The sequence below is a fragment of the Bombus pascuorum genome, chromosome 2 (assembly GCF_905332965.1).
Source record: "Bombus pascuorum chromosome 2, iyBomPasc1.1, whole genome shotgun sequence".
Taxonomy (NCBI): domain Eukaryota; kingdom Metazoa; phylum Arthropoda; class Insecta; order Hymenoptera; family Apidae; genus Bombus; species Bombus pascuorum.
The window spans coordinates 11,272,731-11,287,516 of record NC_083489.1 but is presented as its reverse complement, the minus strand read 5'-3'; the positions used below and the strand labels follow the sequence as shown (position 1 = coordinate 11,287,516).

Below are 14,786 nucleotides of genomic sequence, written 5' to 3'. Positions count from 1 at the left end.
GGAACGAAAATACTAGCAGCGATAAAACAAAACCATAACCTGACACAAATATCTTGCACCATCCTAATTTCATATTTATCGATTGAAGCTATCTTTTCTTTAAAAAGATTCAATCTTTTCTTTGCTCTCTGTTCGAGTAAAAATTACGTGACTTTATCGGGTAAACGTTTGGCGGACAAATGATAGCATGTACGAGAGATCGTACAACTATGCGAAGATAACCAACTGTAATAAATTGTTCAATACATAGTGACGTAGCACGAGACAGCCTATATCGTGCCGGTTCACTTAAGCCACGACACTGCTGTTACGTTGGAAAGTTTCAAAACTGCAGAATGCAGCGGACGTGGGATTGGCTAGCATCCTGAGAGATCCAACACGCTAGCAATGATTTTCGCCAAGCAGCGTTATAACGGGCGAAAGTTTGCTTTTATTCGTTTTATTTAAAAATACAAATTTGATTTAATTTATTTACAAATACAATATTCTATCGCATCGAATTGTGAAATACGTTTGTTTCGTTTTAATTGGTATTTGAACGTTCCGAAGTTTCGAATTTTCGTAAAGATTTTAAACTGGAAATAGCCGCGAAGCTTATGATTTTTCGAATAGAGGATATTGCAACGACGATAAAACAGACGTAGACGACTATGTTTAGAAGAAAGTTGGTGCTCAGGAAAATGACTTAACGAACGATGAAGTTGCAAAATGTGGGTCGCTAGAAAGTCGCAATCGCGCAACTTGAGTTGATATTCTACCAACTGCGATTGTCATGCGTACCAGTAATATAGTTAGTTTCTGTTCATGTTGGTGACTCGGTGTTACTACGACGAAACTTCGTCCTGGCTTCTTACTTCTCCAAATTCTACAAACTCGCCTGCATCACCGTTCTGTTTTGTATGTATATATATTGTCTTCTACATACAGACAGAATAGACTGGTTTTCCGACTTTGCGCACGAATCACAGTTTCGTGTAAGACGTTGCTGAGCGAACTTGTTTTCCTTAAAACGTAGTACATCGAGCGAGTTCTCGCTTGTTGCGTTAATACGCTTTCTTCTTGTACGACAGAAAACTTTGATTTTACGATTGAAACGATTAATTCGTGTTATGATTAGGATTATGAAAATCGATTTTCAGAGTTTCATCTTAAAAATAAGAGCCATGCTGATCGATTCTGTAAATTACAATGCATAGAATAACGCCAATCGCGAACATCATGCTTTTCAATTCTCCATGGAATTCGAAATTATCTGTCATCTTCCAATGCTAGATAAATTTACGAAAATAAGATTTCTTTTTCGAGAAAGTCGAACGTTGACTTTACGAAAAACGGAGTTACAAACACCAGTTCCAATTTGGAATTTCCGCTGGATGACGAAAATTCCAAATTTCTGTATTATGATTTACGCATAGTGCGAATCTACTTTCGATATTCAAATATTACCGCGCGCAGGTAAAATTTTGCTTAATATCGATGGTTTCGATAACATTTCTTACAAAGTTAACGGCGTATTATGTTCTACAGAATGATAAAACAAACGGAATAGTAAAATCGAGAACGTTCTATGAATAGATCTCGGTGAACGATTAAATAGTGTCTAAGCAGGAACGCAAGTCGATATGGCGAAGCAGTTAACAGGAGTACGTGACTGATTCACCGAGCTCTGTTTAGGACAATTTCCAGGGAGATTGTTTGCAGTTCCTCACGTTCAACAATCATTTCCAAAACACAATCAGAACGAACTCCTTTCGATAAACGCTCAACATCGACCAGGCACAATAAACCAACAGTTCTCGCTAGCGTACCCTGTTAACTTAAAATCCCACGCCGAACTAATAATTGCTTTTACGTTAATTTGAATTCACCTCTCGTCGGATTCAGTTCTCCCCTTGAAACTATTCACTATCAGCTACATAGACAAATCCATTGACAAATCGACGATCCTGAAATTACGTTTAAATCCAAAACTTTTAACGAAACTTTCGCTCTACCGAAATAATAGCAACGAGTCGTTTCTCACAGGAAAAGGTAGCTACGCCGGGGTTGAACGAAAATTAAAACGTTTGGAAGAAAAGATAATGAAAACTACGCGGTAAATTAACTTCATGGGAGTAACGTATACTTCACAGAGGGGAAGTTGCCCGACGAGGCGCATCGACGAGCACACGCGTTGGAAACTCTAAGTACACTGACATAATTGCTCACTGGAATAAAACATTTGCCGTGCGACACGCTCGCCCATTGTTCCCCGGCTTGCCAATATGCATGCCCGTCTACGCCGTGCAAACTGTACTTTGTCAGATAGGCACGGCCTAGTTCTCTTTGCAATTCAATCCTTAGAACTGTCGCCATCCTGGCGTCGGTGTAACTTCGATCGCGCTTTCCAGAATACCGACTGCGCCTCTTTATGCAGCATCCATTACTGGGGCAAACTGCGCCACTAGATGAGCCGTGCTGTAATTATCGAACTCGCGGCAAACAGACCGACTGTGTAGTTCGCGGTTCCACGAACCTCGCGCAGGTGCTCTCTTGGCCAAAAATTGCACGGAACTTTCGGATCTGACAGACTCGTTGCCAGAGCATTCGAACTGGAGAAGGTTTGCAACGATCTGTCAGTAACATAAACGTACAGAGGAAGATATGGGTATTTGTGTATATATAAACTTGACGTGGTTTGAGACACGTATGTTCATTGTTCTTACGATCACAATTTCGCGTACCTAATGGTTTGTACAGGTTGTTTGGAGAAAGATCTTAATTAGTAGGAATATTAGTTGATCTATAGGTGTCTGATATTCTAAGTAACTGTCATTTGCAACTGACACGTGTTTCTGTTCGTTTCCGTAAGGCTGAGGAAGGAAAATAGCTCTGTGCTTTGCTACATAACCACCAATTAGACTTGGTTACACGGCTGACGGATTCCTTCTGAAACCTAGTATCCGAGGTTAGGTAAGTAATTACGCAAATAATATTAATTAATTGTAAAAATAACAGAGACAAAGGGATCGGTTGGCGCGATAAAATTATAATAAAACTATTACTAGTGATTAATTTTCTAATATTGAATAGCATCATTCAAAACTCATTTCAAACTCGATCCTTCTTTATACTTCCTATTTATGAATAGATTCGTTATATCCTTAGCTGACAATACAATTTATTATCGCAGTACAATTCAGATTATTTTCGTTTGATAGTTAGTCGGACAAAGAGGACTCCTGAACTACGAAGCTCGTAAGAGAATCGCAACTATATCATGCACAAGTATCTCAAGAAAACGTGTCTGCTTCTAGACAATAATACGAGGAGAATAATATCTTGCTAGTGGGTTGATAATCTTCTTTGGCAGAAAATTCAACGGGAAAGGATTGTTTCTATTTCGAACGCACACGGAAGGCCATGCACCGAAACGTTCGTTCATAATTCAAGTTTCGTTTGAATGAAACTGCCAATCCTTAAGCGGGCTCGTTGTTCATCGTTGTTCAAGCGTATTAATTAAATTAATTGGCGGAAAAACGAGTGCCCGATTCAATAAAATAAATTCGACGCGACGCATGGAGCGATGAAATATAACCGGTTACCGTTTTCGCGTACCAGAAAAGCGCTAATCAATTTGCAATTTGAAAGATCGCCTCTTGACGCCATTTTTCTTCCCGAGCCGTTTTATAATATGGCCTATTGACTCATGAATACCGAAACCCATCGATCGGCAGCCAACTCTGCGCGTTGCCTTGATTATATTTGGCGTTAATTAAATCCATCTGAAAAGGGAACCAACTAGTTTTCTCTGCCTTCGATGCAAATAACCTGACTAATTGAAATACAAAAATCTCAAGAGTGAGGAAAGAAAGGGAGGTCTGATCGGATTTTCTTCGACGCGTAAACTGATAGAACAAAAGAGAAGAAAAGCATAAAGGAGGAGACAATTCACAGGTATCATGAACGATATATAATTACTACGGAAAGTATCTGCACACCGTCGTATTTATCGTAGTATTTACGTATCGCTAGGAGAATTTTCTACTAGGAATACAAATAAAACATAGAACCTGATGAAGAAACATTTCATTGGAAAATACCGGTGCGTGCAAATATTGTTTGTAGTCACTGTACTTTCTTCGTTGATGATAATTAATATGTACAAACACATCACGGGTAAGTGATACGCAATAAGAGACATTGGATGCGTATAGCACGAGCGAATGAATCGGCACAATGCCGTATGCCTGCTCGCCTGCGTCTGAGCAGTTATTAGATAGTATTGTTAATTCATCGTGCCGTTGACATTTCATTTGCGGTCGTACAATAGAAACTGAGTGCGTAGTTCCATTGCGGCCGACTTCCTGGCCCCGGAGAAAAATAATGAATATTAATCTTTCTGAATAACAACGGGGTTCATTCTGAACAGTTCTAGACATCGCACGTATGTATACGTAATTTGAGGGTAGAATTGTTTACCTGAAGATTTATTTAGATATCTCCATTTACGTTCTCACGTATTTTACCGTTATTTCTAATTTTCTCAACACAAGCACGTTGCAATTTGATGCTAATGTATCGTAAATGTAAATTAAAAAATCAGAAAAGTCCATCGCAAATAAAACGCCAAAATAGCAAATTCTCACGGAAAACAGAGCGTTTTGCGCGACACTTTCCAGGGATGATAAAAAGTGACGCGACACGACGTTTAAAAAAACGAGCCATACGCGAAAAGAAGAAACACGAAGATCGCAGTTAACAAATAAACGGTGCGCTAACATCGCCGGTCATGGAAAACGTTCCTCGTTCCTCTTTACAAATTCATCTCGCGGACTCCATAACGCGCGGTTACAGCCGCGTATGTACACGTGTAATTTTCCTCCAATTTCCAGGCTGAATGCCGGGAAAATATGCTAAATCAATAAAATTTTCGTGCGGTCCGTGTCGCATCCAAGAATCGCATTCGACTACGTACATATCTCGTTGGCGCGTGCAACACGCCGTAGTAATTGTATATTACCTTGGCCAAAGTGGCACTCGCTTCCGGCTTGCTTGCATCTCGTCGCTGCCAATGCGCATAGTAGAAAAATTTAAATTTTGCAGCCCCGACTTTCGGAGAAACTGTATCTTTCTCTCTCTCTCTCTCTCTTTCTCTCTTATGCTTGTACTCGTTCCATCTCTGTCGTATCGTATCAAGGGAAAAGAAATCCGTGCAGAATCCCTGGAGGCGCTGCATGTCGCGCAGCTTACCCCTCATCCCCACTTTAACCTCGCCGCATAGTGTGTTTTCCCGTGTGTGTATACGCGCGAGAACAAAGGGGGAAAAAAATTCCAGAATAATTTTTCTCCGCTTTAGCATCCGGCGATATTACGCTGGAAGACAACGGGAAAGACAAAACTAAGGTAAATTCATTTTCGTGGAATAGTCGCCGCACAAATGGAACAATATTTTTCCTTCGTTTCACCTTCTCCTTCTTTATCTGGCGAAATGACCCGCGCGAACCATGAGTTAGACGACACCGGGTATACGTTTTCCACGACAGACTACAGCCACAGACGTGGGCTGTTGACCGTGTCCCGTTCGTGTGAGAATCTTCTCCCTCCCAGCCAGTCGAAATCGCTTTAACGACGGTCATCGTGGCCACACCTGCTGCTGAACTACGGCTCAACCAGTGAATTATAGAAGCTTCTAACCCCCCGTGATATCAAGTATTTTTTACGCTCTTATGAACCGGGCATGATTGTATGTGTCTGATGACGTTTATTGGATGAGGATATTTATGTAATCATATTATCAAAAAGAATGAATGAGACGACTCTCGTATTACGAGGAGCTACTTAGGAATTGATATTCGAATTGACATAAACATTTTTTATTGTTACGGTTATTGCAGAAGAGATAGAATTTATTTATAGAAGAATTTTAAAGTGTTTTTAAATTATCACTTTCTATATTGATTTCTGTTTTATGAAATATATAACCCATATGTAATCCATTTCTCCCGAGGATGGAGCACTTTATAAGTTACATTATTTCATTAAACTGATTTATTAAATTATCTTTCGAATCCACAGTTGCAGGTTTCAATTCTTTACTGTTACATGCTACTAAATAGAATTATATTAAACGATGAAAATTCATTTCTAGAAAAAAGAAAGTGATACTAATTTTTACGATCAAATAGGAAACTATTATTCGTGTCAAAAATAAAATATTGATCATTTTCAATGCAATATATAATTGATAGATCAAAATTACTATAGTAAAGCAGTATTTGACAGAAATAACATCCTGAATAAACTGCCTTACTAAAAACGAAACATAATTTATATTATAAGAACATGTTGAACTTTTGACCTACCCAAGTCGAAGCAGCGATACCGTGGCAGGGACAGCAGGAGGAAAACGCCGATCAGAAGTCCTCGTGAAGGACCCAGATCCCGCTTGGGTTCGAGAACTGGCATATTGCTGGTGACCTGAGCCATCGGCGAGCCGACAACCTGCTCCTCCTCATCACTAACTGTCGACGATTCTGACCGCATCGGTCATCGAGCACGTTCCTGGCATCGTGATGGCCGAAAGGTGGTGAGTGTTCTCGCCGATAACCTGCGCATAGTATAATCCCTGTTAATCCTCTGCAGACGCCACGGAAATGTCACTGACAAACGTTTCAAACCTGTTAGTAATATAAGTCGACGTATTGACATTAATACGATTTATATCTCTGTAAAAGACCTCGAATTCAAATTATTATAGTAGCTGACGTTAAAACCGTATAAAGAGATAAACGATCAGTTAATAAACGGATTAAGATATTCTTTCAAAGACAATGTTTCATATTTGTATTTTATCGATGAAACCGGTGGTTGAATTTATTATAAGGTGATTCGAGCACAATGGAACGACAGTGGAATTCGACTAGGTATCCTCCGATGTTACAGAGGACAATCGAAACTCTTTGAAACAGGTACAATTCGACCTGACATTCGGTCTTCCAGAACTTGATCGTTTCTCTTTGAAATCGGTAGAACTGCGAAGCTTCCGCTTCAATTCACATTGCCTATGTGAAGTAGCAGATGCAACCATAATCTCACCGCAACGAAATTTGATTCGACTTTGTTTAACTAAATGAAACTTAAATGTGTTTAAATCTTAAAAAGATTATGTATCGAATTTTCAGCGATTCACAGTTCTAAATTCTACGATAGTTTCTTGACACAGATCTACCGATATATCATTGAAACGTGCAGCCACAGTAGAATAGTACCGCATTAGGTCAGACGCGAAAACAATACATTTGAGTCTCGCTTAACGCTTCTGGATTATAACAGGAATATTTTTGTAATCTTTTAAAATATCTGCCAAATGATTTATCGATGAAGGTATCTCAAACATATTTCAATCGAACCTTATTGTATCGGATGCGATTCAATCGAATCTTATCGGCGTTGAATAAGATCCAATCGAGTCTGTATGGAATGGAATCCAATCATGCTCTATTCGCATTAAATCAGGCCCTACGAGTTGCCATCGTGTCGGATAAGGTTCTATAGGTCCCCTATCTGCACGAATGAGGATCGGACGGGTCGTTGTGTGCCATATAAAGCTCGACCGACTTCTACATCATTGGATTCAATTAAATGTCATGTTGTTAAATAGCATTAATAGCATTCGTTTGCGCTTGGTCAAATCATACGCTTTGTAATTATTGTTAATTGAAAGAGGAAATCGTAGTTAGCTTTACCGTACATTCCAACCAATCAATGATCGATTTATCTAATAATAAATGAACAAATAAAGTTGATATTTACATAGAAATGTTTTTCTTTTTGAGAATTTATTTCACGTTATTTGGATTTAAAATTAATTTCACATAATATATTTTTATCGTAACTTTGAGAAAAATGATTCCACAGACGTATTCGCTAAAAAAAAACGCGGAATATTATTCACGCTTCGAGATTGCTTTTATTTCAAGGATATTGAACTTTTCACCCCGATGTAGGTCAGAGCCAGCTTTAAAATCGTGTACAAGAAATCTTACAAAGTATACGTAGACACAGAATCACGCGTGTCCCGCATGAATAATTCATTAATGTAACTTCGTCGGCTATAAAATTTTAATTGCGCCTTCGTTATTAATGAACACGATCGTTCCTGGAGAAAACGTTAAGAGACCGTGTAATGGCAATTGCTTTACACGAACGCGCAGCTTACACAACTCACGCGTGTAGACGATGATGGACGACAACCGGCGTTGCAAATGCGCTTCGCGTTGCTACATTAACGTCTGACATATCTCGCGGACATCCTAACGTCGGTTTGCTTGTACGACGTCCAAACAAAAATTTCGCATTACGAATGTACACATTCACATTCATTTGATTTATCAGATATGAAAGAACGTATACATCCCAGTTTATTTGATTTATCAAATATACAAACGAATTTAATCCGTGTACATACTAACATTCTTTCACACTTTAGACATGTTGGATTACATTATAGATAGACCTGACACGTAGAATATGAAAGGCGAGAAATATTATATTTGAATAATAATATAATGTGATTTAGATACATTGTATGCTCGGAAAAACACTGGTATACGTATTTCCTACGATCATTTTTATTCTCACATTCGCACATTCTCTCTCTCCCTCTGCATTTCCCTATGTGATTCATTCGACGTGGGCATTCGTAAGAGATCTATGATCTCAAGCATTCTGTTGCAATACTATTTTTTCACACCTTTAGCACTCGAGGCTGAATGCTCTTGATTCACGCGGCTATCGCTTTGCTCTACTCTTGAATCCATCGAAAAAAGCACGTAGAAATTATCCCGCAATACGAGTTAATATACGAATTTTGTTAAAGTTTTAGAAAAGTTTGTCTATTCAAAAAGAAAAATTATTTGTCCGATGGGAAAGTAATGTCCGTATATGTTAGGTTCTTTCAAGAATATGTGCGTCCATTTTTTAAAAGACTGTTTTATGATTCAGGTATGTTTAAAAAATAAAAGAATTCTGTGTGAGTCGTGCGAAAGATGAAAAAAGACAGAAATGTCACTCTTATTTTATTATCACTAAATGTAAATTTATACGTTTGATTTTATATTTAATGAATGAAAACATGATCGCGATCGAACCATTTCTGGAGTACAATATTTCATTATAAAATATTAATCGAAAGATCAAAACGGAAGACTCTATCATTTACCGAATTCAATTGCCATCAGCATCTGTTAGGCGTACACTTCTGTCGTTTAACTTCGTCTACGACCTTTTCCCCTATGCTATAGATTTGTGCAGCAAGCGTCCCTGGGATTCGTTTGAAACTCCTAGTTATTCCGACCGCGTCGTCCTATGTAGGAAGTTCCTGGACTGTGTACAACTATGTACGTATGTAGTCCGAGTGGGTAGAACGGTTGTACGAGCGAAAGGGAGGCCGTGCTCTAAACAATCCGGCTATAGTCTGAAAGGGCTAGAAATAATTAGTAGCGGTACAACTTTAATCTGGCAACATTATAGTGGTATTAAAACGGTATGTGATGTATTAAGCCTGTATTTACGCAACACGGATTTGCCTCGCGCTAATTGAATGCGCCTTAACTTTTGGATATTCACGATGTAAGTAGAAACTGTGCGTCAGTGACAGACACGTGAGCAAAGCCTTCAATGAAACTAGGAAATAATAATATCTGAACTAGTAATTAAATTTTAGTTATTGTAGTCACATTTCTAGAAGTTAAATTACCGCATTGGTGTAATCGGTAGTGTTGTAAATATGCGAGATTATTTCGCAAGTGGTGCATTTTTTTGAGGATTCAATTTAAAACGATGAAAACAATGAAAAATGAATACAAAATAGAGAAATAAAAAATAATTGGAGAAAGTGAAGGAAACATATCACATAGTGATTAATATTAGAACTCTTGGCAACAGAAGTAAAGTAAGAGTAAAGATAAGAAAAATAATTCAATAAATTATTAAAATTACAAGGTATGCAGTACGTTGTAGATTAATAAAACTAGAAAAAATCATTATTGTCGATTTGGTTTACTCTGCTATTTCTAAATATAAATATCGAAAGATAGTTATTTGGTTTAATTTACGTATCAAAAAGAAATTCCACACGGAACACATAAATTAGAACAATAATAATTTTATTTCAATCATCCGAAACTATTCGGAAAAGAAATGAGGTCAAATTTCTGCTTTTACCGCTTATACGATACAGGCGAAATGGGAAAAAGCCGGCGCAATTTATCTGATATAAATATATGATGGCAAAGTTCAATATCACACGAGCGGGGAAGAACACGTCTTTGTTTTCCGTGTAACATTTCAAGGATGCGAGGCCAACCCCGTGTACTATCTGATATATAGCTATAGAATACGAAGAGGCTCGTAAAGCCGTCAGAAACAAGTGTTACGTCCTGTATTGAGGTTGTAAGATATGGTGGTATGCATGTACCCGAAACCTATAATGGAACTTCGAGATCGGACGCTTTGAATAGCCGATCGCGTGGCCACGCGTTTAGAATTAGGTTGTACGTTCTCCCCATTTCCGACGAAAGTGATTTGTTGTCGGTAGGTTGAGATCAGGCAAAACCAACGAAAAATATAGAGCGACGAAACTCGTTCGATTAAAACACGAAAAAAAATAAAAGACAAAAAAAATTATCGGGAGATCATTCAGTTGATATTCTTCGCTTCCCTTTACTCTCACTCTAATTGTTCGCAACTATCGATCGTTAGCCAATAACGAGCGTGGAAAAGATCGAATTACACGCAACCGTAAACCGTGCATTGTTAGAGTGACACAACATTGCGATAGTTCGTTGAACTGTGACACCGTTGTTGTTAAACGACACCGCGAAAAACTGTTCGTTTTTTTTTTTGAAAAATTTCCGCTTTGCGAACTGAAATGATCTCTCGAGTGAATTTTGCAAATCCCTTTATACACAACGGTGGAATATTTAGATGCCAAGGTCGTCAATTTTTGAACTCGATAGCCAAGGAATTTCCGAGCTGAGTTAACAAGCTTTACTCTTCTTATTTTACTTAAATTTTTCGACGTTTGAAATTTGAGTTCGCGATCTATAATGCATTCTCTTGACTTTGGATTATAGACATTTCTGTATATTTTACTTTTCATAACGTTTTAGTTGGATTCTGGAAGGCGATCCAACGTCTATTTGCAAACCAGGATAAATTCGTTTTTCTCATTCTTTATTTTCCACGATTGTGTATTTGAATTTTAAAGACGCTGGGATCCGACGTTGCAACCTGCAACAATGTCCTGTCTTGGGCTCTCAGCTTTTCATTTTCCTTTTCCTTTAATAGTTACTCATTTAAATTCTAAAATCCTTTAACCAGAAAGTTCTCTCTTTCTCTCTCTCTCTTTCTCTGGTGCGCGTTACGAGTTTCCATTTTAAGTAAATCATGTAAATTGATTCTAAGAACGATTAAATGACTCAAAGGAAGGTAATTTATCACAGACCAGAAACACAGTGTATTAAATTACGAGTTTGTATAAGTTTTCTGTTAATGCGCTATCGCAATAAATTTTAAATAAACAACGTTACATTGAATACCCTATTACTCACCTACGCTTTCTACCATTGTATCGTGCGATAAATGGAGAAATAGCAACCATGGGAAAAAGCTAAGGAAAGGTGAAACATTGATGCAAAATAAAACTGGGTCAACATCGTTATCTGGCGAAGAATCGAATTCATTAGATGCCCTATCTAATAAACGTTAAAAATAAACGTCGTTTCCGGTCACTCCGGTACACTCAAATTTCTATTGAATTATACTCTGGGAAGTCTGAATTGCCTTTAGAATAACATAACCGAATCTACTTCCTGGTACAACATGGCGTAGTTCTATGAGAATCGTCGAATTGTGAGCAATTTCCCGAGCAATTCACCTAACAAGTACTCTTTGCGAGCAACCATTTGTAAATATCAAAAAACTTCCTTCCCCGACCTCTGGAACGCTAAGTTTTACGTACAAGTAAAGAACCTGTTTAATTTTAATTTAATTCCGCGCACAAGACTCGTCGTCTAACCCCACGGATCTCCGACGCATTCGCAAAAAGCCGTTTTCAATGTTTCAGGAGTAGATCGTTAGGTACCTAAATTGCCTATTTAAACGGAAGAAGGGCTTTTTGAAAGAAAGAAATTCAGTCGCGTGAATTTCCGCCATATTCCACGCTTTGATATTCTACTTGTAATATCCTTAACGTTTCGGGTAACATCGAATCGCATTCGTGGTACGAATTTTGTTTCCATCTCGACAAAGATACGTTATACACGCAAGAAAACTTAGCTTCAATTATAACTTGAACTTCTATTCTTCAATAAGAATAATTAAGTGGAAGGGTAAATCATGTACCAGGCGTGATAAAAATATAGATCGTGACTCTGGGTTCATTTAAGAATTTATAGCATGAGGATGATCTTGAATTTGAAAATTAATTAACAGAGCCTTCGTGGATCGTATTTTATTCACTCATCTATACACTCTAATACCAAAAATATAGAATCATCTGTATAAATCATGAAATATATTTTCTTCGCGCTACATATAATGTTTTGGTGTGTTGCACTTGATGCAGTATCACAGCAGTGAATGCCTCTGATTTAAATGTAAGGTAAATTACAAAAATTCGTAAAACGGACTCTTAATTCCAACCGAAATCGTCGGTCAAATTCCAATCTGTCCATCGATTCATTCGATCCAGCTGTTATAAACTGGGATCGAAAACAAGGTGCACAAACACGATAAAGAAAAGAAAGGGGACAGAAACGATATCGGTGAATAGGTTCCACAGAGTGGACCCAAACTAGAGTGATGCCTGTTGGTAGCTTTTGTGTCGGTTCGATAGCCCGTGCAAGGCAAACAAGCCTACGGGACACGAAACAGGCTCTACGATGCGGAAGCGAGCCCGGCTTCCGTCCAATGGACTTTCCTTCTTCCGTTCACGGGATGTCGAGCACCGTCATTACGTCGTATGCAGACGACCCGACGTTCCTAGCCCTACCGCGGGATGAAGCCAGACAAGACAGAAGAGAAACAGACCACGGATACGCGAGGGGGTCGAACGAAAGGATTTTCGGATGCAAATTTTATTCCGTTTCCTTCTTCGCGATCCCACTCCTCTTTCCCCCAACTGCTCATTCCTTTCCATTCGTTCAACCAGTCAGCCTTTCTCCCTGGTCTTTTTTTTTTGTCTTCCTTTCCAACTTGCCAGTTTCTTTAACCGATCTTCTATCCGACGATCCCGCGGGATCCTTTACGCGTCGTCGACCGACTAGACAGAATTATCGCAGACGGTTTTTCGCGAACCACCGCGGCGCCGGTTTACCAACTTCCGACCGAGTTTTGTGAATCGTGCAACGGTCCCGTTCCGGGAACCATGTTTCCTCGTGGAAAGGGAAAAACACGATACAAGCGACAGAGTTAATGAATTCTGACAGGTTGCCAGCTACCGTTCGACCTCCTGGGACAACCAAGCCCCGCCGACACCTTCGTTCAAGAAAGATTTTCAGCTAGCCGTCGCGACCTGTCGAGGGAACGCTCCAACGAAATAACGCAGTCTGGTCGAGACAATCGGCGAATACGGCAAAGTAGGTGTAATTGGAAACAAGATTGTCACGTAAAGTATTTAGTATTTCATTTCCGTTTCCTTTTTCGTCAAACGTCACGATGATGGGACAGAGAAATTTTGGAGGAAATGAATCAGTTCGATGAGATGGTTTTGCGTTGCAGAGTTTGCTTCTACAAAAATATTTCAATACAGTTCAAAATTTTTAAATTTCACGAAAGGACTCTATATACGTGCTATGTTATCTAAGGTAACAGTATTTCGATTAGCATATGTCTCTTATTTATAACGATTTTTCGTTGTGAATAATCGTTTATCAGTAACAATGGAATAATTTTCGTTCTCCAAGGATAACTTTCTAACCCCGTACGGTCGTAAGCCTAATACATTTAATAAAACTCAAAGTTGATATACCTATTAAAGTCCCGGACAACACTGGAGAAGGGATAGTAAAAACTCGTTATTTTTTTTTACGTCGGCTAATGTATCACGGATTACTTGAGGGGGAGGAAAAGGTGGAAAGGGAAGAACGGTGAGCAAGCCTCCCTGGGGGCTGGAAGAAAACGTGTTACAGGGAGAAAAGTGCAGGAAACTATAAAGTCTTCTAAGTCGATCGTCGTTAAGCAAGGATTTACCGATTCTTCGAACAGGATAACATCTATGTAGGTTGTTCCCGAGCATTGTTAGATACACCTTAGATCCAACCGTTTCTTTTTTCGTGAACGGATCCAGCTTGCCTTCGAGAGATCAATCGATAACGCGTGCCTCGTCTCGATTACGCCGTATTCGAGCTTCAGGATTCCGTTTGAATTGCGACTCGATCGTTTCTCCTTTAACCTTCTTCTGCCGTGCTCACCTCGCTACCTTCGAATAATCGCGTCTCCTTCCTTCGAACGGCCGGAGGATTCGAGAAAACATGGTTATTCGATCGGGAGAACACCGTGACACTTTGTCGCCCGGTAAAGATCTCTGTCGGATCTAGAACTTGACGTCCGCGCACCGCTCACGTGAAATTTTCATGAGACAAGGACGTTCGCGTTTCGACGGTCTCGGATTCGTTGAAGGCGATTACGCGCTTCATCTTGGCCAAGAAGTAAGAAAACCTTTTACTCGATGGGTAAATAGCAATAGATGTTTCTGACACAGAAGAAAATGATCTGACGATTCTTATTTCTTTTTCTCTTAC

At 39.1% G+C, this 14,786-nt stretch overlaps 1 protein-coding gene across 5 annotated transcripts in view; it reads right to left on the bottom strand.

The window, feature by feature from the left end:
- LOC132916513 (discoidin domain-containing receptor 2) overlaps positions 1-14,786 on the bottom strand; it is a 225,951-nt gene that overhangs the window by 109,084 nt on the left and 102,081 nt on the right. For 4 of the 5 annotated variants that reach the window (XM_060976590.1, XM_060976591.1, XM_060976589.1 and 1 more), the window contains one exon: positions 6,345-6,589. In XM_060976590.1, the coding sequence (XP_060832573.1) occupies positions 6,345-6,525 (181 nt within the window). In that variant the 5' untranslated portion in view covers positions 6,526-6,589. Of the gene's footprint in view, positions 1-1,868; positions 2,153-6,344; positions 6,590-14,786 lie in introns of those variants that run through there. The other variant, XM_060976593.1, reaches the window with a different exon arrangement.